The sequence below is a fragment of the Gallinula chloropus genome (assembly GCF_964237585.1).
Source record: "Gallinula chloropus genome assembly, chromosome: 1".
In the NCBI taxonomy this organism is placed as follows: Eukaryota; Metazoa; Chordata; class Aves; order Gruiformes; family Rallidae; genus Gallinula; species Gallinula chloropus.
Genome location: NC_140085.1, coordinates 75259581 through 75281356, shown reverse-complemented (window position 1 = coordinate 75281356; position 21776 = coordinate 75259581). Strand labels below are relative to the sequence as shown.

The 21776-nt window shown below is 43.1% G+C and overlaps 1 protein-coding gene across 1 annotated transcript in view; it reads left to right on the top strand.

Annotated features, from left to right (window-relative positions):
* Positions 1-21733, top strand: part of IRAG2 (inositol 1,4,5-triphosphate receptor associated 2) — a gene marked incomplete at its 5' end in the record, with an annotated part of 39686 nt that extends 17953 nt beyond the window's left edge. The window contains 22 exons of the mRNA XM_084269103.1: positions 454-568; positions 1019-1181; positions 3397-3458; positions 4362-4427; positions 7685-7828; positions 9199-9229; positions 10713-10728; positions 11310-11503; positions 11628-11744; positions 14000-14082; positions 14206-14278; positions 15021-15075; positions 15158-15185; positions 15749-15889; positions 16324-16458; positions 17287-17434; positions 18324-18361; positions 19017-19094; positions 19202-19266; positions 19694-19795; positions 19969-20073; positions 21121-21733. Coding sequence (XP_084125229.1) covers positions 454-568; positions 1019-1181; positions 3397-3458; positions 4362-4427; positions 7685-7828; positions 9199-9229; positions 10713-10728; positions 11310-11503; positions 11628-11744; positions 14000-14082; positions 14206-14278; positions 15021-15075; positions 15158-15185; positions 15749-15889; positions 16324-16458; positions 17287-17434; positions 18324-18361; positions 19017-19094; positions 19202-19266; positions 19694-19795; positions 19969-20073; positions 21121-21364 — 2203 coding nt within the window. The 3' untranslated portion in view covers positions 21365-21733. The remainder of the gene's footprint in view (positions 1-453; positions 569-1018; positions 1182-3396; positions 3459-4361; positions 4428-7684; positions 7829-9198; positions 9230-10712; positions 10729-11309; positions 11504-11627; positions 11745-13999; positions 14083-14205; positions 14279-15020; positions 15076-15157; positions 15186-15748; positions 15890-16323; positions 16459-17286; positions 17435-18323; positions 18362-19016; positions 19095-19201; positions 19267-19693; positions 19796-19968; positions 20074-21120) is intronic.
* Between the last annotated feature and the right edge of the window lie 43 nt (positions 21734-21776).

Genomic DNA, 21776 nt, shown 5'->3' with positions numbered 1-21776 from the left:
CAGCCAAGTGAAACATTTGGAAATTAATCTGATCTTGTGTATCTGCAGTAAAGGCTCCAGGTTATCTCTTCTAGAATGATTGACTTCAAGATTGCTATTTCTCCCAAACATGACACAATGCATGTTGAGCTCTTGGTCTTTGAGAATTTTCTGGACATTCTACAAACTTCTCCTATGGTACCCAGCTGGCTGGGGCTGGCACAGAAACCAGGGAAAACCTTCATCCTCCACCTAATTCTGGAGCTGCTGTAGAAAAGCCTTGTCTTCCCTACTGGTTTGAATTGTGCTTAGCAAGAACAAAGTCCCTAGTGCTGAATCCTGGGGAGCTGCAGTATGTAATAGCTGAATGTGGTTCTTGATGCACGTCTTGACAACTAACGTGTGTCATCTCCCAGGCATGCCTGCTCTAAAATGTCAGTAACGGATTGTGGTTTGTGTTCTCTCACTCTGCAGACAACGTGAGATAGAAACTGTCAAACAGTTACAAGAAGAAACTGCTGGCTGGGCAGAAGCCCTTGGTTTAGAGCTTCAAAAAGCTACAAAACAGCTTGAAGACGCCAACAAACAGGTAAGGGACATAAGAAATTAGCAAGCAGATGCAAAAGGCTACGTACCATGCATCACTGCTCTTGGGGAAAGGAAATCGCTTGTTTGGAATGGAGTGCCTCATTGCAAAAGTGGAACCAGCAGAGGAAGTAAAATTTGAGGGGGTGGTGACAACAGTTTGCTGATGAAAGAGACAGCATTGCATATTTGTGGTGGCTTTAAGAAAAAAAAAAAAGAGAAAACAGAAAAAAAAAAACCCCACCAAAAATAGCTTCCATACACAGTCCACCCCAATGTAAAAATACAGAAGTTCAGAGGGAGCTTTATCGCTTCCTGAGAAAGAACAGATGCAGTTTGGTTTCTCTTACATGAACTGTAGAGGCTCCTTGTGTTAGCCAGGCTGCTTGAATTTTTTTCTTTTTCATTCCATTCTCTTTTTTATTTTTTTTTTAAATGTTGTTTTTGTGCTCAGGCAGAGGATCAAGTTGAAGCCTTTCACTCTGCCTGCCAGGAAGCCGCATCCTTGAAATGCAAGTTAGAGGAAGCCATTTCTGAGCAGCACAAACTCAAGCATGTGAACGCAGCTTTAACCAGCACTTGCCAGTTGCTTCAAGAAAAGGTGGAAGACCAGAAAAGTGAGTAACTACTGGCAGGGTGCCAGCATTCGCTCTTGCACAGGCAAATCCTTTATGGCTTGTATGGCAAGGGGGAGTAGGACTGATCGGCAGGTCATCTGGTGAAATGCTCTGTGGAGGGTGCTTTGCTTTTTTCTTTTTCTTTATTTTTTCTTTTCCTTCTCCTTTAAGAGACTTGTAACTATGGCATCTGGGCTGAGAATCAGGTGGGATCCCAGTGAGTGGGTGTTGGGCTGGACCAAAACTGAAGAACCTCCTAACAAAGCCTCCAGTCCTAGGGAGGAAGGGTTAGTAACTCCATGGGGTACACTGGCACTCCTTTACGTAAAGTGCTGTTCCCACACCCAAATAGCCTACCTTTATTCTTACCAAAGTCAACCCTCATTCTCAGGCTTGCTGTACCAAATAAATCTGGCTTTTTATATTCTGCATTCTGCTTGCACTTGCTTTGTGCTTTGAATAACTGCCTGGTATTAGGCTGTTCTCTTTAGTAGAAGCAGTCGTGTTGTTGCATCGTAGCAAAAGTTGCATGTGTACGGAACCATGGAAACTTCATACTACCTCTTGCTGATTTGCTAACATCAACACTTCAAAAGCTTGGGCAATTAAAGAATGCAGTGGTTTCATTCCAGCACACATATAGCTTTTTCCAAATTCTGGAGTGCGTGCCAGTTGCTTATAGGAAAAGATTTTGACTGACTTAAGCCCAGTGAATGTTGTGCCTCAGGTACGCATTTCTGAGGGCAATGTGGCTGATGCACAGCATATATGTGCCTTGTAGACAGCTTTATGTGAAGCTACAACTTGGCTTTTAAGAAAAATTGCGTGGGACCCTGTGTCTCAGCTCTCAGGTGCCATTGTTATACACTGGTGTGGCAGAAAGGGTTCAGGACAGTGCTTGCAGACTTCTGACTGCTGTTTTGGTGTTGTGTGTGCGCTCATGATGCTTTCACGTTTACTGCTGCCTTCAAGCTGTGGGGCTGGTTTTCTAGCATAGAGACGTAACAATGGAAATAGTGTGTCATTTTCCAGCTCTGAATAGATAAAGCTCTTCTGCAAAGTGAGCTAGAGTAAATGAAGAGAGAGAGAACCTCCAGGCATGTGAAAGGGCTGGTGTATATGTGTGTGGGGGGGAACCTAACAACAAAAACAAACCAAGAAAAAAAAAAAGCCAAGAAGCAAAAAAACACCTGAACAAACCCCCAGACACCACCACCACCCTGAAAATGTCTGAGACTTTGGCTTTAACTAACTTTGTAGAAATGTTTCTGTAGATAAATTAAAAATAAACTGGTAAATGCATAGAAAAATTGCACGGTGTTACACAGAAACAGGGCTGACAAGCATAGATGGGAGTGTGGGAGGACAGATGCTGTATATCAGTTCCACAGAAAGCCAGATAGGTCTAGAGCCCCTTTTGAATGAAGGGGTGGGTTATAGTCTCTTTTCCACTCCATTCCTCTCCTTCCCTCCACAACATGTATGGTAAGAGAGGAGAAATGAGGGAACCTGATGGCCAAGAAGGCTGCTTCAACCTAGGTCAGCCTGGCACAGCTCCTTCCATGTTTCACGTGTCTAACCATGCCTTTCCACTAACTGTTGCAGCCCTTGTGCAGTGAAAAAGCTGAGCAAGTTACTGAAAGCTGTCTTCAGTTTTTGGTTGGGCTCTGAGGTGATGGTGCTAATGAAATCTCCTTTTCCCCTCACCTCCCTGTTATTAGTTGTGGCATAAAAACTATGCTAGATTTATAGCAGGGTAGAAGTCACCAGAGGCAACTCTGGCATTACCAAACTCAAAATAAGAATGTTTTTAACTATAATGTAAAGCCCATCCACTTTAAAACTTCTGTACAGGATGTCAAATTGGAAGAACAAATGCTTCCCTCCCTCTAAGTTCTAATGGAGTTGTCCATCTCCGTGGGGAACTGTGGCACCTTAATGCTGACAAAGTGGGGAAGCATTCCCTCCCTGCCTTTTAAGAGCAAGGAGAAACACAGGGAAGAAAAAGGGCCCAGTGTTTTCTGGAACTGACAAAACAAAAAGCATTTTAAAAACTCACTTTCCTGTGAAGAACTGTTGTAGGTATAACTAGACTAAAGTAAAGTGTAATGGGTTTGTGATAGGCAGTAATTCAGGTTTAATGACACTATAACATCTGACTGTTTGCTATCAAATTATAAAGAACCCTGTAAGACTTGTAAATGTCTTTTCATAGCAACTGTTAACATGCTAAGATGGGAACTGCTTCAAAGGCGACTCTGTGAATTGCTGTGTCAGGTATGATGCTTGTCTGGTGGGACAAGAAAAGGTAGGCTTGCACAGGGGGTGCTCTGGTGGAAGGACATCTACAGCTGAGAGGGACTGCAAGTAATCTGGCAGCATTTGATTTCCAACACACATATAACTCTGGATGTGGTAAACTGTACTGACCTACACACCATTTTCCTCCTTCAGGCTTTGGAAAAAAAGGGCTAGAACTTGTGGGTGTGGTGTTGGTCTTCACTAGAAGCAGTTGCTGGTGAACATATCACATAGAGCTGAAGGAAGCTCACAGTCCTCACCATCAGCTCTCACTTCTGCAGACAGTCTTGAAAACAAATGTTTGAGACCTTTAAAATAAAATATTTTTCAGTATCCAAGCATTGGAATAGGCAGTGAAACAGTTAATATCTTTATGTCCCTTTGGAAATATGTTGGAAATTATATAACTCTGGAGTACTTTGCATTGAATAAAAATATTTTCTCCAAGTTTGGAAGGAGGTGGAGGGGGAGATGCTGTGGGAAGACTCTTCCTCTGCCTAGCTCTAGCAAGGAACGCTGTAGCTCAGGGTTTGAATGGCCTGGATTTAATATAGAATAACAAGGTGTTTATAATGACAAACAGAAGATCCTAAAATGTGTCCAAAGCTGTAACAGGGGCATCAGAAGAGCAGAATCAGAACTGTAGGCTAGCTGCACGCAAATAAAACTTTTGTGCATGAATGTCTGCAGAATGAAATGCTGAAAGTAGCAAGGGGAAGCAACTGCATGGATTTCCTGATACCTGAAAATAGTTCCATTGGAAAGATAAAATTTTTATTTTGTTCATAATCAGTAGACTATTCCTTCTCTTTCTGTACCCTTTGTTGCCTCTTTTTCTTCTACATCTGCTTGCCTTAAACTGTTTCTCTATTGCAACAGTGCTGCGCAGAGTTAGAATCTGACTACAGTCTGCTGCCCACATCAGCTGAGCCACTAAAGGGGAAGGTACGTGTGTTTGCTGTGACCATTGCTGAGCTTGTTTAAATATGACATTAATCTTGTTTGTCCTTTTTTTTATGAGCCCAAAGGAAACAAAGGACTTTGCTTGTGAGAAACATTGCCAAGTTAAACATTCCATAAAAATAATTTGATATATGTTTATGTATATATGCATGCATATTTATACATACATACAAAAGTATATCCAAAACCTTCTTGCAAAACCAGTTTTCTATTGCTTCTGAGCAGTCAACATGACAAAATACAAGTGCCTCAAATTGCATTTCAAGAAGGATCAGAGGCTGAAGATGGGGCTATATCTCCTAATTTCTCTTCCATTTTTCAATGCTTCAGCAACACTAGGTCAAACACAGCTGTGTAAGAGTTCCTTCAGAAGTTTCCTCTAGCCATCTTCAGATGACAACTCTACAGCCAGAAAATGATGTGCATGTGGGGGAGGGGATGATGGGAGCAGTGCTTTGTCTTCCTGCAGCAGATCTGGATGTGCCTTCCTACTCCTATTGAGGGAAACCAGACCTGTGTGGCAGGTGCTGGACACTAGCTAAACATCCCCCTTCTCAGCCTGTCTGGTTGGCTTGGCTGGAAGGTTGTGTTTTGGGTGGGAGGTTTGTTTAGTTCGGGTTTTTTAGATTTTCATGGGGTTTGAGGTGAGGTTTGTAGAAGGGGGTGTGTTTGGGTTTTTGGGTTGGGGGTTCTTTGGGTTTGGTTTGAGTTTTTTGGTTTGTTCTGTCCTGTTCATTTTGCCTGGCGTTGTTATATCTAGTTCCAGACCTAGCTTGAACCAACACATCTGTTGCAAATGCAAAGTTGAATTATTCTAACTCTTCCTGTATCTGTTCTGCCCATTAAGGATGTGGGCATTTCTAGACAAAAAAGCTACAGTTGATGTATTTGTATAACTGTTAATATTACATTATGCAGATGTAACTGCTTCTCTGTGGGGAGAGTTGGTGCCATTAATGCCTTCAGCTTGCCTGAATAGGGCACTTTGTATCTTTCAATTCACAGCGTGGCTGCTCTAAACAACTGTGGAGTGAAGGCCCCACCTTGTGCAGGACCCTGCACTCAGACATTTCCTACTGGCATAGTACAACTCTGATAGGTAAGACCTGGTGGTGGTGGTCACTTTTGTATCTCTCCTGAAATATAGGCGGAGCTGACAGAACAGGATTGACAATGCTAAATGTGCTGGTACACTGTGGAAAATCTGTTGCTAGCTTTAACCTATTTCTGCATGTAATCCAGGAATCTTAGAATCATAGAATTGTCTTGGTTGGAAGGGACCCTTAGATCATAAAGTCCAAGCATCACCCTAACCTGACAACCACCGCTACGCCACATGCTTAAGCACCACATCTAAAAGAGTTGAGGATGCTGAACCATGTTTATAATGCTTACAATTAAAAGGCCTGAAAAAGTGGCTGCCTGTCAGCCTAACAGGAGTCCACAAAAATTTAAGCAAGTATTGGTATAAAACATAAATCCAGATATGTTCCTGACAAGGTGCTTGCTGGTCTTGATCAAGAGGGCTTGAGTTATGTTCTTCCCATTCATTCATCCTGCTGACACACTGAGATAACAATGTCCTCCTACTTTGCTACTGAGCTGAGGTCAGACCTTGTTCAGAAACTTCAATGGGTAACAGAGCTACTGAGAACCAAATAATTGTACTTGTTAAATTTCTCCTGCATTCATGAGGTGCTTGTACTTCCCTGCAGCTCTTGAGCCTTGTATGAAAAGCAACCACTGACACAGACCTGTTGCAGGGCCATAGAACTGCAGGCTGTGTTTGGGATTTTATGGGGAAAGCATTTCTTCCAGTAGTAACCTAGTACAACACAGAGCCTCTTTTCACAGAAACTATAAGATCTCATATGCATTTCTCTGCCATACTGGGGGACATGGAAGATCTTGCTTGACTGCACATCCTTGGTGTCAGAGCACTTGGGTGTTCTGAAAGGGCTGTCTCGTGGGCCATCTCAGTGCAATAGTATCATGATCCAGCCACAAATAATGCAGATGTTCTTGGCTTGCACCAATCGAGTATTGATAGAAAAGAAGATCTTTTTCCTAGCCCCTCTCTGCCACAGAAAACAATTTACAACAAAAAAGCTTTCCTTGGCAGCCGTTTCTGTAACCTGATGGATGGAAAAATCCCCATCCCCAGGTGCTGCAGACTCTCCACCTACAAAATGTGTTAGGGTCGCATAACCCCTGAACACCAAGGTGGAAACTGCCTTCTCTTAAATCTGCATTTGTTTGGTTTGATTCTTGATTGTTTTAGGCTACGAATTGACAATTTTGCCACTGACCATCACTCTTCACGCTTGTGTCTCTTAACAGATGCTCTGACCTTGGAAATTTCATGCCCAAATAACTCTCCTGCGCGTGGCTGGGATTGGCCTTGTAGACGGAGCTCTGACAGATGCGCGGCTGAGCGCAGCAAGCGGGGACATGCACCCGCTTCGGATCTGAAGTCAGCTGGGAGCAAGTATGAGAGCAGAATAACCTCTCTGGGGTGAAGGGCGGAAGAGTCTGCAGGATCCTAGGAGGTTCCAAGGGAAAGCTGTATCCCCAGCAGATGCTGGGTTCAGCAGCAGGGCCATCTCACAGGAAATGCTGGGCACTTGGTGGTCAGCTAATGGTGTTATGGGGTAACGTTTTGCTTCTGTTCACTGAAGCAACATTAAAACTTCTTACTGAAACCGTTGGTATGACCACCAGCCAAATGCAGTGATGGCTTTTGCACTTTGTGCTGCAGAACTGAGACATGATGTAGGTGTTTTTCTGTCTATTTTCAGTATTTAACTCACAACTGATACTTCCATTTTAGGGCTCAATATCCTGTTGGCTTTGAGGAGCTGCTTTCCTCCCTGCCCAACCCTGTGTTGGGAGCAGCAGTTTGCCTACCAAGCTCCCTCCTTAGATCTTTAAAATTGAGATTGAACTACTTAAGATTATGAAAGCTAGCTAACTATTGTCAGTGAATATTTTAAAAGATAAGGAGGTTCCTGAAGATGCAGAGGCAGGCAGGCTGCAGCAAAAGACTCAGCAGCTCTTGAAGCTTTTGCCACTGGTTTTCTATAGAATTGTGCAGTGTGGAGGAGGTTGGGAGGGCTGGTGGTGTGGTTCTTGCTGTTTGGGGGAGGAGGGATTGATGTCAGCAATGGATTTATCTTTCTCTGAGAGGCCAGCTGTCTGACTATACAGATAGTGGTGACTTCAGTTGCTATGTGCTTAAGGAAAATGGGCAATATATATCACTGTTGGTTGGGCAATATGCAAATAAAATGTGTATCGCCAGGTGGAAAATATGCTCTGCTGGTAACTATACTGATGCAGACCTTCCTGTTTCCATTACAATGATGGACTCTTCAGTTTCTGAGGTGAGTGCTGCCTTTGCCTGAGATGTGGTTTTGAATGGGTTCAAGCATTTAATTCCTTACCCAGACAGAGCAGCTAAAAATCAGCACTGTTTCAAGGTCAATGGAGCTGGCATCAGTCAGCAGGGTGCTGTGGCATTTCATTCTGCATGGGGTAATCCTTTCTATTTGGGCACGCTTCTGGACTGTTGTAGTTAGAAATGCAAATGTCTTGATGACCCAGGTGCATGTGAGCATCCTGTTAGCTAGGAGATACTTCAAATGTAGTTTCAAGGCATGAGGCAGTGCTTTTCTGCAGTGATACTTGGTTCTGCTAGGGAAGCCTGAGTGATTTTTACTCTTCTTATCCACCTGCAAGAAGCCACAGGACATGTTAGTTGTGAATGCCACCTTTCTCTGAGCTTTCTCCCACAGCTACTGTCAGACAGCTGACAAAAAACATCTTTTTCTCTTTTTTTTTTTAAAAAAAAAAAAACCACCAAAAAAACCACTACATCAACCCACAACTTTCCCTCAGCTGGTGTGCACAGATATGCCTTCACTGGCATACTGAATCCTGCATCTAGTGGAGTGCCCCTTCCTACAGTTTGACTTGTCAGGGAGGTTCCTCATGGCAACAGCATGGCTGGTGCTCGTTGCCGCAATGCTCGCTGCCGAAATCCAGACCTCAGCCCTGCCACGCACGGCTTCTCCTGAGCTCTGCAACCTCCAGTCTTGGTGGTGGCGATGGAAGAACTGCAAGTGGTTTCTGTGAACACAGACACATCAGTCTCTGCAAGACTAATGAACATCAGTCTCTGCGAGACTGACAAACAGGCAACCTCAGACCCACCCTAGCTGGTGTGTGGTACCTGCACGAGCAGCAGCGCTCCGGCTGTAGCAGCAAATCAAGGCATCAAGTGCTGTGAGGGTAAGGGCATTGGGGGCTGCCTGTGGTTCCAGCCCATTGTGTGGTCAGGGCAGAGTAAGGGAGGAACTCCTTGCTTGTGTTGCTGTGACTTAAACTACCTTGAAGAGGATAATCCTAAGGGCTCTTGCTTTATCCAGTCCTTCTGGAAACCAACAGCCCTGCAAAGTTGTTTGAAGCGCCCATGCTTCACTACTCCAGTGCTTTGTGTAATTCCAGCTGGGCTCAGAAATGCTGTTTCCCATTTTTGCTTTTAATTTTTTTATATCAACTTTCCATGTGAGTGTTCTAGAGAAGGGAAAAATGAAAGTGATGATAAACCTTGCCTCAGAGGAAAGGCAAATGAGCTGTGTCCCAGTATCTTGTAAAAACTGTGACGTGCGGCAGAATTTGAATATCCTTGTTTAATAGGAAAGGTCTCCCTAGTTTGGGAGTCTTTTTTGTTTTTATTGCCTTGTGGTTGCAGACGTTTTTGAGCAGATCAAGCCCTCCAGCATGTAAGTAGCTCAAACTATTTTGTCAAAGTATTGTCACCATAGGAGTGTAGGGGACCCTTTAATGAAGAAGCTCTTGTGAGAGCCAGATGAAGTTTCTGCTTTAGGTACTTGCTTTGCTTTGATTTTTTTTTTTTAATGTGAAAGTGGTATCACAGCCTAAAAGCCAGATGATAGGCCTTCTAAATGTGAATGCTTGTTTGGGAGGGGTTATGCAAGACTGGAGCCAGAATTTGTCTGCTGTGATAGAGGGTCCTTGGATTATTATGCTAGCTGGAGGGATGGGGGGGTGGGGGGAGTGATAAAGGTTGTGCTGCAGGATCATCTTTGGCACAATCCTTTTATTAGGAAGAACCATTCTCTGAAGCCTCATGCAAAGATATTTTATTAGGAAATCTAGAATGTGGGGGTTCTTTGGTTTCCTCCTGAAGCGTACCCTATGCAACCCATGGGAGCTCATGATAGTTAGTATGGGCTTTTAAAAACTGAGTTGAGGATTTTCCTTTACTGCAATTAGAAACCACTGGCAATGTGGTTACCTGGGAAAGGAGAGGGCATGTAGAATAATGTATTGCTTTAGTCAGTTCCAGGTGAGGCAAGGACATTTTTATTTGTTTGGGTGGTGTGGGGTGTGTGAGGTGTTCTAACAGCCCTTTAGATTTCATTTTCATTCCAACACACTATATATTTTCACCTTCTGTGACATCCTTGATCTAATGGTCTGAACAAGGCAAATGCAATGCTGTACTTCCCTAAGCTTCATATGTAATTCAAATAAGAATAAAAATAGCCTGGATTTGCATTAGAGGAAACATCCGTCTGGCTGGGGCAAGGCTCTGAGTGCAGTCAAGCTTTGATGGGTGGAGGAGCAAAGAGGAGAGAGACGGTTTTTGCTGATGCTGGGAGCACTTGGTTGCTCTTGGAAATGACCAGAGAGCCTTGGTCACCTCTTTCTCAACTTTGCTGGGTTTCCTGGGCCCTCTGACAATGTTTGAGGGAGAAGGAACGATACCTGATCATAGATGATCAGTCAATGATATGGTTTATTTGTTGCTGTTGTTGGTCCTCCCACACACACTTCAATAGTGTCTTGGATAGTTGATGTAAGGGGCTACCCAGAGCTGGTTAGCCTCATACCTTCTGTGCTTGGAGATAGGTTTGGGTTGTTTGAGTGGTTTTTTTTTTTTCTATTCAGTACTCTTTAGCTGACTTAACCTTTTAAACCTCTGTTTCAGCCTGTGTTTTCACTCATAGAGACCAAGCTATGAACTGAATAACTGAGTTGGAGTTATCCAGGATGAAATGAGGAAGAGGGATATTTTTGGTTCCATATCTCTCTTTTCACATTGAAAAACTTCACAGGATGTTGGTTTTGTCTATAATGTGATAAGATTCTGGTCCAGAACCACACTGCAGTGGCTAAAAACACGAGCAAAACTGTTTACCAACCTTTAACTTCTGAATTTCTCTCTGCTGTTCACTGAAGCCTTCCGAAATGCTAGGTATTTGTTGCAGATCATACTGAAAAGTAGTGTCATTCAAAGACAGGCGCTAAAACCTACTGCACAACATGCAAATTCGCTATGTTCTGAACAGTCTCTTGGTCAAGCTATTAATAGCAACACTTTTTATTTAGCTGAAAGAGTTTGACATGTATAGCCCAGTGAAGTTTTGTGCGCCTCGCTTGTGGGGTTGGAGGTCAAGACCTTGAAAATGGATGTATGTTGATGCACAGAATTCAGATAGAGTGGTATGGTAACACGCGTATCGGTCACTTGAAAACGTGCTTTAGAGATGTATTTTGGTTCTTGACTTCATGTTTTGCTTCTAAGTATGATACTTTTGAGATAAGATTTCTGCAGAAACAGAGTTATCACTCCTAGTGACGATAGCATGCTAAGCTAAATACTGTATGTAGTGCATGTCTTTAGACTAGCAGAAGAATTTATTTGCCCTTAGCATCTAGTTCATTGCTGATGAAATAACCTAGACACAGCTGGGGAGTTACTAAAACTTTGATGTATGAGTTTTCTACTCACAGCAATCCTTCTGCTGATGGTAACTCTTCTCTCTTTCTGTTAAGACCGACTGTGCAGAGCCATCACTACCAGCAGGTCTCGCCCCATCCAGGTCAGGTTTTGTGCAAGTCTTTAAAGCCTTTATCCAGATTGTATTATATGAACAACTGCCTGAAAGAGTTTTGTTTTGGCAGTGATCGCTCGTCTTCACCCCGAGAAGTTCTTACATCCTCTTTGGAAAGCACGGCGCCAGGAACAGGTAAGCCCTTAATTTGGGACAGAGGTGTGTGAGGTGTTGCACTGGAAGTCTTGAAATAGATATGCTCAAGTCCATGTATTTACTGAACAGCATGAGCTCTGTCTTCTGTTGCCTGATATTGTAGGCTGCCTTGTTATGGAGGAGAAATCACCCAAGTCCTCACATGAAAAAGAGGAAGATGTGCCGACTTCTGTAGCAACGGAGAAAGAAAACGATAAGGATCCAGCTGGTCCTGTATCAGGTATGGAAACGGCTGCAGCACGCGGGCGCTCACGCGATGAGGAAATGGCTTGCTTCCAACACCCCTTTGAAGTGAGGAAGCTGAGTAAGAAGAGTAACTTAATGACAACTTGTGATCTTTCTCTTGTTGAGCATACTTTGATCTGTAAGTGCTCTCAACCCTGCCTGAAACTGAGACTGAATAAAGGTTTACCTGCTTGTAGGAGGCTGGTAGCCTACAGCACTGCAAGAAGTACCTGTGAAAAAAAACAGTGAAATTTTAGTGCTTTCTCAGCTGGTAAAATGTTGTGTGGGTACTAAACTCCAGGCAGTTTTGGGAGGAGAGGGAACATTTTCATGGTTTTAAAAATTTTAGTGGCCTAGCTAGGCTAAATAAAAATTTCCTCTACTTTTAAACTGATGCTCAGTGTACAAGAAGCTGAGATGGGTCAAGAGGAAAGATGAGAACAGGGGCCTTTGTGTATGGTTCTGTCTCTTGCTGTAACAATAAGCACCCAGAAGAATTGTTCTTGCCAGATCTGATGGTGCTCCCTCTGCTTGAAGACTAAAAGCAAAACAAGACTGGAGTAAGTGTACACAGTGCACTCAAGATCTTTTTGAAAAAGCTGACTTGAAGAATCAGCAAACAATGTGTATGTGCTTGTTTGTAACTATTTTTAGCCTGTACACAAATTTAAGACTTTTTTGCCATTTTTGTTTTGTTTCTTTCTTTAGTACTCTGTTGCTGAAACCTAATTCAGGCCTCTCAGGCATGTTTTTTTCTACTAAGTTGCCTCTACCATTAATTTTCATATGTGGTCTAGGTGCCTTTGGCAAGGAGGAAGCAGATATGCAAAATGGATCACAGAGAGCCTGCACAGCTTTAAAGTCTGAGAATCCTGTTGCCTGTCATACATCTCTGAATAGAAAGTGTTTCTAGTATTAGAACAGAGACACTGATGAATTTCCATTTGTGGTTTTCGCTAGAGCCCCACAAGGTCTTGTAAAGGTGTTTGAGAGCCAGGTCAGATATGTAGGGCTGCTGCCAAAATCAGCAGGGACAAAAGGGGGTGCTAAGCTGAGGTTGCTCATGCGAAGGATGGAAAGAGAAAGTATTTCAAACCTGAAACTGGTGTTTTGGGTTGGGTTTTTTTCTCTTCTGTGCCATTTCTTTGGGTAGCATCTGTGTGGGTGTGTGTGTATGACTACCTAAACAGAAAAAAAAAAAAAGAAAAATCTAGATGTTCCACAAGGTATAAATAGCTACCAGAGTTACTGATACACAAGAAATTAGTGCAACTCTCAGACTTACTTCAGTTTCTCAAATATTTTCCTTTTTAAATCTTCTTAACAGCTGTTTTCCTGGAGGTTATTTTTGGCTGCTTTAAAGCTTTTCTAATCTGGGGCACTTGAAAGTTGGTGTTGCGTTTGAACTGGCATCATCAGTTCCTGGACTTAGCAGTTCATCTCCACTCATCTTACAGGGAGAGATTTTGTTGGCTTTATAGGTACCCTGCTAGTTCAGGTTTAAGGTACAAAGGACAGCCCAAGTACCAGTCTATATAGCTTATGGACAGCTGAAATACCACAGCTGCACGTGCGTCATGGCCTGGTTGTGCTCAAGGTCCTCTGTAACAGCAGATAAAATGGCTTCTATTTCTTCACCTTTTAATCTGTAATGTGAAAGAAAAGAATTGCTAATGCTCATCATTTTTGTTAGTTTATGCATGGGATTTTACTTTTTTACATATCCCTGTGCTTGTAGAATTCCAAATATAGATAAATTATGAACTGTGTCTTTAAATAGCACACAACCCCTCACCACCTTCACCTTCTCCCCTTCATACCACCACCATGCCACCCCCTCCCCCCCAAAAAAAAAACCAAACAAGAAAACCCAACCAAAACCAAAAAAACCCCAAACACCCATGCTGGTAGCAAAATAATGACATTCACTTGTCCAAGGTAATATTACTGTAACTCTTGCAACTTCCAACTAGAGCAGCTATAACCAGGAGTAACAGTCTCACCTGTAGACACATAACACTGTGTATTGGGATTTATTGGATTTTTTTCCCCAATCCGAACATATTTATCATCAATGCTTCTTCCTGCATGCCTTTAGAGTGTTTTTTGCTGCTGCCTGTCCTTCTCAATGCCCTCTCCAGGTGTGTGTTGCAGTGTTTTAGCCCTGTCCATCCATGGCTACTACACAGAGTGGTGGAGGCTTGGCTTGGTTTTGTTGCTACATTTGTGTTTGGGAATGTTTCTCCCCAGGAGCGGATCTGACTGCAAAGGAATCCTGCCCTGTGACAGAAGACCACAAAACTGCATTTCAAAGTGTTTTAAAGCCAGGCCCGGTAAGAGTCCTCAGAACCAGTTTGTCTGAGCAGTGACACAGGAAAACACTCTGGGAGGGCACAATCCCCTCCAGTGTTGCTGTGGCTGTTCCCTTGCTTACAGCTGCTCTGGTATGTCCCCAGGAAGTGGACCAGGAGAAGAAAAATAACAAGGAGCAGAGTGAGGAAGCACCAGCTGTGGTTTCCATTAGGAAAGGTAAGAGGCTTTTGCTGAAGACACAAGGGTAACTCACTGGAATACACGCTGTGGTCACCCGTGCCAAAACCTCTGCAAAGAGGTGCAGAGTGCTGCCTGCCCCATGCCAATTATTACAAGGGGATTTTGTTTTAAAGGGGTTGTAGCTGGTTTCTGCAGATGCTGCTGTAACCAGCTTCATCTTCCAGTAAACAGGAGGAAAAATTGTTTAGGAGTTGCATAGGAGTTGGGATATTTGAAATGCTTCTGGTGTGCCTGTCCTCCCCAAATGTTTGAAAAGCAGCATCCTTTACCCTAGCTAGAGTTTGGGGTAATGTGCTATAGATAAACACGGGTGATGTTTCCACTAAACTGCTTCTACTGAACTCTACTCTTCTGATCACCTCACCTTTTGCCTTTGGAGTTCATCAAAAGCTGCTGATGTAGTAAGTCACACATCCCGAACCTATGGGCTGGGGATTTAAACCAAAACCTGTACCTAAACATTCCCATACTAAATAAATGCAAGCTGAGACCAACTAAACAACTGAATTCTGTGGCTTTGTACAAGTGACACTGTTGATCTGCCTTACTGATGCTGAGTCTAGTGTATTCTGGGGGACACAAACCATTTTTCTAGGCAAGAGCTTAATGCTGGAAATCTTCAACAGTGGTTTCTGTTGGAGCTCAAAAGACTTCTGCAAGCTGTTATTTGGGAGGCTTTTTCACTTCTGTTTGAGAACACTTTTTTCTTTCTTCTCAGGGAGTTCACCCACCACAGGTGGCATTAAAGCAGATAAAACAAAGCAAAATGAGGCGTAAGTGCTTTGCATTTCAACGACCACTTGCAGGTATGAATTTAAAACTGCTGTTACATGATTGCTTCTTCTTGTCCCACAGTGAGTCTCCTAATGAGAAAGAAGTGGAGGTATGTCTTGACTGCTTGTTATTCTTAAGTACCTTGGGCAACAGAAAAATCTTATAGATAAGCCCGGATTAATATATTGTCCTACATAAAAGAAAAATGCTGAATAGCCTAAGCTGAGTGTACTTCTATAAATTGGCTTCTGAAATCTGTCTGTCCTAAACCCAATGGAAATTTTGGAAGGGAAGGGATGAGAAAAGGTAGTGATCTCTAAGCCTGAACAAAAGATATGTCACTACTAAAATGTTTGTTTGCAAGCTTGGAGGAGCATAGCTGTGACCTCCTCCCAGGCACAATGTGCTGATTTAAGACAGTTTTGTCAAGACACAGATGGCACTCTGTGTGCTACCAGGATATGGCCTTTTCTGGCTGCAGTGATTATTTTTCCCCCATCACTACAGATGGGAAGACTGGTTTTGTGGAAATTGGCCTTGTTTGCTTTCTCTTCCATATCTCCTCTATAACTGTTTATGGGGTGTAGTCCCAAATGCCATGTCAGTATCCAAATCTGCTTATAAACCTTCTGCATTGCTTGGGTCATTCTGAAATTTTTTCTTCTGCAACAGGCTGAATTTCTGAGGCTCTCTTTAGGTTTTAAATGTGACTTGTTCACCTTGGACAAGAGAGTGAGGCTTGAAGAAAGGTCCCGAGACTTGGCTGAAGAAAACTTGAAAAAGGAGATCACAAATGCCCTAAAGATGTTGGAGGTTAGTGTTGGCCAGTGCTGGTAGGGTGGGTGGGATGAATGGTTGTGGAAGGATCTATCTTAACAGGACCTTTCTTTAGGACTTGTGTGCAATTCATTGTAAGCAACTCTGAACAGAGTTCTTAAGTGATGCACTTAAAATATTTTTATAAATGATGGCAGCTGTCATCTGAGTGTGTTGTGTGCTCAGGCAGTGGGGAGCTGTTCCGTTGCACGGATGTTGGGGTTTGGCAAAACCCCCAATGTCTTCAGCTGACTTTGTGCTTGGCAACTCTGCCCGCTGGAGGTCTGTGTTCAAATGACACTGATCATCAGGATGTTGGGTGCTGATCTTGTGACTGTGTGGGCTGGAACACAACCTCACAGTGGCATCAGTTGGGTTTACCCTTCTTTACTAACAACTTACACCATTTCTATTATTGATACGCCTCTTAGGCTTTAGTTCCTTTGTGTGAAGAAGATAACCAAGCGCAGGAGATCATTAAGAAGTTGCAGAAAAGCTTGCAGTTCCTTAGCCAGTATGCAGCCCGAGTTGCCAGTAAAGCAGAGATGTTGGGAGCTATTAATCAGGTAACTATTTCCATGTAAATGTATTTCATACAAAGTTAAGAGCTGCTAAATGTAAAGGGATAGCAGTTTCTGTTTTGCTCAGGCTTCTGGTTCAATAATTACATTTCAGAGTCTTGTGTATGTATTGCAGGCTGACCAGCCCAGCTTAGTTCTCTCTTCCTCCGGTCACTGGTTGCATCGTAACAAGGGACCCCAGGCACTGAGAGAGCAGCTATGTTGTAGTGAAAACACACAACAGAAATATGATTTAAAACAAAGAAACAGAAGTTTTTATTTTTATTTTTTAAAAAAGCATTGCATCAGAGGGATGTGTACAGTAGAGAGCACAGGAATGCAACATGGCAACAGTAGTCTCGATGCTCTAATGGTAATTCTGTGCCTTATGGAAAGGGCAGCTAATAAGCTAAATCTATGGAAATTTACAAAGTCCCACTCAGATGCTATGTGTAATTGTGTATCATGCCGAAGAACAGCATGAAAATATGACTTGGCAATGCTAGCAAATGCGTGGTGGCAGCTGAGGCTGTAGATCAGCAAAAGAGAGGAGGAGAGTTGTAAGTGCTTAGAAAATGAAGACTGATTTATTTTAGGGTAAGAGTAATCACTGGAGAAATGAGACCTGTGTAATTTGGGCATGTGTTGAGAGATGGGTTGTAGTGAAACGTCGAAAGGATGGACAAAAATGAGAGGATGTTGCATCATGGTGATGCAAGGTGAAAGTAGACTGTTAAGGGGGGGATAAAAAAAGCCTTAAACGCTAAAAGTGATGCAGTTCCTTAAAGAGATGGTTTGTTTCTTTCCTCACTGCTGCTGTACTCGCTCCGCTAGGAGAGCCGTGTCAGCAAGGCTGTGGAAGTGATGATTCAACACGTGGAAAACCTGAAGCGCATGTATGCAAAAGAGCATGCAGAGCTTGAGGAGCTGAAACAGGTCCTGCTCCAGAATGAGAGATCCTTCAGTTCTCTCGGAGATAGAGGTAAAGCTGTTTCATCTTTACTCTTCCTAGCACCTGCCAGAGACGCTATTGTCTAACTGAAGCTTAATGTATGAGGTGGAGGGCTTGTATGACTCTTGTATCTCCTTTCCTACAAATAGAGGGGAAAAAATAGGAGTTTCCGAGCAGTATTTGAAACAACTCTCTGAAATTAAATTTGTATGTGAACTGTAATGAATTTCGGTGCAGGAGGAAACCTTGCAAGTATGCAGCAGTAATTCTGGCTTTTAGAGAAGCGCAATGTATGTGGTTGTGACAATCTTATTCCCTGTGAGCAGTAAATTTGGGTGCTCACTCACACTGGAGTGTTCCCAGTGGCCATTTCTAGGTAGCTGAGCTTTAGCTGCTGTCTACAGCTGCTTCCTGCTCTTCTCTATGTATGAATTACTCCATAAGTGCAGGTGCTCTGAACTTCCCCCTCTAAGCAGATGGTACAGTGGTTAGGTTTTCAGCTGGCACTGTGCACTTGTGGCTTTGCCAGAGAAGGATTAAATTCTTCTGAGAAATAGAGCATGTATTTTCAAAACAGAAAGGGCAGTGTTGCACACTAGTAAAATCCTTGCAGGAGCCTTCTGAATTGCAGGCTGTTCCTTTCCTGACTGTCAAAGCTTGCCCTGTAATGGGATGCTGCCCTGATACCAGAACAACACATTTTATGATAGTGACAGAAATTGATGCTTGTAGAGGATGTATAATGTGTGAATATTCTGAACTTATCTCATGAAAGAGAGAGCTTTTTCCTTAAATCTCATTTCTGCTTTCTAAAAGTACTCTGACGCACTCCTCAGACTGCAAAAAAAAAAGTCAAACCTTTAGTTGCAACTCAAGCTCGCTGCATTCCTGCAAGCCTTTCTGTTTGATCTCTCCACAGATGAATCTACAAATAAAAAGCTACCAAATCCTTTTAAGGTAATGTCTGTTACAGCTTAAGGTGAAGTTTCAAGTGTGTTTAAGTGTGTGTGCAGGGGGGCACAGTGGTTCTTTGCTTTGTCGTGTGCTGATGCTCTGCTACATGCTTCACTTGGTAGTTTTCTGTCTCAAATATGGGCTGATGTCATCAAACATGCATGCCCCTCTCACCAACCTGCATGTGGTCCCGCTTAAAAGATGAATTATTCACAGAAGCTGAAATGGCTGAGCTCTCATACAGTGGTTAAGAAATATTGTTCATGTATGGTTGTCTCACTGGGGATACAGAAGAAGGATTTAGCACAGAGATAAAAATAAATAGATGGGAGCAAGTCAAACTGACAGCAGGAATCCCTGCGAGTGCCAGTAGGAGAATTTAGATACCTTGAGCTTTGGTATTTTGCTGGAAGCTGTGCAGCCAACCTCACTGCAGGTGCTTGAGGCAGGGTGGTGGTGGAAAGCAGTTAATGTGGGAAGATGCCACTTCAAAGAATACGGTTTGGGCTCTGCTTATGATTCGACTTGCGTGTCACTTCAAGCATCAGCATCTATTCTGTTTTATACAGTCTGTATAAAAACAGATGGTGTTTCATGTGATCAGTGGGGTAGTCTGGTCATTCCTTGATAGAGTCAGTAATGCCTCTTATTTGTATAGCCCTCGTCAACCCTGCGAAGAGTTAGCATTGCAACACTGCCTAGGAGTGCTGGAAATGCAGGTGTTGGGTTGCCGCTGGTAAGTAGGGGCTCCTAGATGGTGAGGTGCTTTACCTTCTACTCAAAGCTGGCTGGGCTGAGGCGTGAAAATGCCCATGCCCTGAGTGTGTCAAACTTCTCCTCTAGGCCCAGTTCCATGAACCTGATGGAGAGGAATGGAGTGACAAATTCAACAGGAGATCCAGCAGCTGGTAAAGTGACTCAGGCTTGTCTTTAAACAGGGTCAAATATTTTTCAGCTCTAACTGTGCCTGTACTAAGCCTGTATTTAGCAGCTTATGGAGCATCTTTCACGTTAATTTTTCACACCTCAGTAGGTAAACAAGCATTCATGACTAAATGTTGTAGCTCTTCTTTTTATTTGTATGTTTTTATTAAGGGTTTAGACTTTTAAAAAACTACCTCCACTTTCTTGCTTTACAACTAAAATACAAAATGCAGGCAGCTGGTGTGGATGGATCTGGGTTTTGCAGGCATGTTGTTAAAAGAATCCTAACTTCAGGCAACTGATCCTGAAACATATTTGTCTAAGGCCTACCCAAACAAGTGGGTTGCTGCTAAATTTTTGGGTTCCTGCTATGTATGTGTCTGATGGAGAAAATTGTTTAAAACATGACAGGGGTCGACTAGGAGCGAAGCAAAATGAGAAGCGCCCTTCACTACAGCGGTTCATTAGCACGTATTCCTGGGCAGAGTATGAAGATGAACATGCTGAAACAAAGTAAGTTCCACAACTGCTGCCTCCAAGGTGTGTGTGCAGGGTCGGTTGGTTTGGTTTTAATGAGCCTTTAACTGTCCACCACCTGATCAGGGCCATAAGGTCAAGTTATTGTGAGCTCTGTCAAATTGAATGCTTGATGGAAAAGCTTAGGAACTGTTGCTGCTTGCTTACAGAAATGAGCAGTCAGAATCACCTGCTGAAGCACAAGAACCACCATCCAGGAAGGAAAGTGTCTCTGAAAAAGGAAAATATTCATCAAAATGGAGCCTAGAGTCAGTGTAAGTTTTTTTTTCTCCTGTCATTGTGAGGTAAAGCCATGTTTGAGTGGTGGATGTGGGACAAGGAAGCAAAGCTGTCGCTTTGGTTGGGTTAAAAAAAAAACCTCACCGTGAATGAGTGATCTCAGGTGCCAGAGATGTGCCCCACAAGGAATTCCTTATGAATTCCTTCTGGTGAGGCAAAGAGGAGACTGATGCTGTGATCCCACCTGTTTTAGTTATTCTGTGACAGCTGTTACAGCAAGGCTACAAGGTCATTCTAACCACTACTTCCATAAAAACAATACAGGATTTGAGTCCTGTGCAAAACTTAGCAGCGGAGACACAGGTAGTTACGAAACTTAACTCCAGGTTGTTTCAGCAAATTTCTCTGAGTATCTCAAGCCAATGAAGAGTAGTGTCCTAAACCAGTACCCCTTGGAAGCCCCTGCCTCACAGTAAAGGAAGTTTGCTGTCACTGCAAAGATTCTTATTATTCCCCATGAATATCCCCCACTGTGAGCACTCAAGATCAAGGGGGACACATGCAGCTTGCAAAACTGAGAAGACAGCAAGAACAACTACATTTTTTTCCTTCTATTGTTTGGTGAAGGATGGAGGCACCCAATGTCATGAGAGGTTTAGGATTTGGATGGATAGTAAGGGTAAGGCTTCTCCCTAACCTCAAGGTAGGCACTAAAGCCCTTGAAAACAATGAAATCTAAGGCCAGTACTTTCAGTGCTTTCTACTAGCAAGATGTCTTGGTAATCTGCAAGGCAGCTTTCGTGGCTCCTCTTCAGAAATAGTGTGGGGTACAAGCAGCATGGGTGGACTTCTGAATTGGGTCGGTCACCTAAACAGCTGATCAAGAACGTCTTACTTAAACGCAGAACCTAAGCTACCACTGTATGCAGCTCCCAATACAGTAACAACCTTATCACTCAAGATGGTTAAAGATCTGTACGTGGGTTCTGATTTGCTTTAGGGGTTGGGAAGTGGGGTGGGAAGAGAGCTTGCAAGTCTTGGAGGAAAAAGGGAACCATTATGTGACTTACTCTTCTGTGCAGGTGCAATTTGATGTCCTCGTGGGTGTCCCATTTCAAGACCTCCTTTTCCAACGCTAACAAAACCCTCTGGGTTTCCGTGTCCATCCTGGTACTGCTGGCTGCTCTTACAAGCTTCCTCACTGGGCTGTCTCTCCAAAGACCAGCTGATGCAGCGCCTGTAGGAACTGGGGACTCCTGGACTTCACTACAGCAACTGTTGTGGCCGTACACAGGACTTCAACACAACGGGCCACCCCCAGTATAACAGAGGTTCTGACTTTTGTAGCTGTATTTCGGAGGTCTGGATGACTGTGTGAGAAGCTGAGATAGGGTATTTAAGGTTACGTGTCAGTTTGGCTGGGTTGTGAGTGGTTTTTTGGGAGAAAATTTTTAAGGTTGTTGTGGGTTGTTTGGGTTGGTTTGGGTTTTTTTGTAAGCATGACTTGAAATTGAAAGATTTCCTTTTTCTTCCACTCTGACAAGAGTTCCCTTCGTAACTACCGAAAAAGGTCTTGCTTCTATTCAAGTTAGTAACTTTGAAAGTACCTAACAATAAATATGACTAAGTGGTCTAGCCACCAGAGAATAAAGAACATATTTTGCTTTAAGAAAACTAGACTACTTGCATTTTAGTCATTGAAGCTGTCCTAATGATTTGAATAGAAAAGGATTCAAGA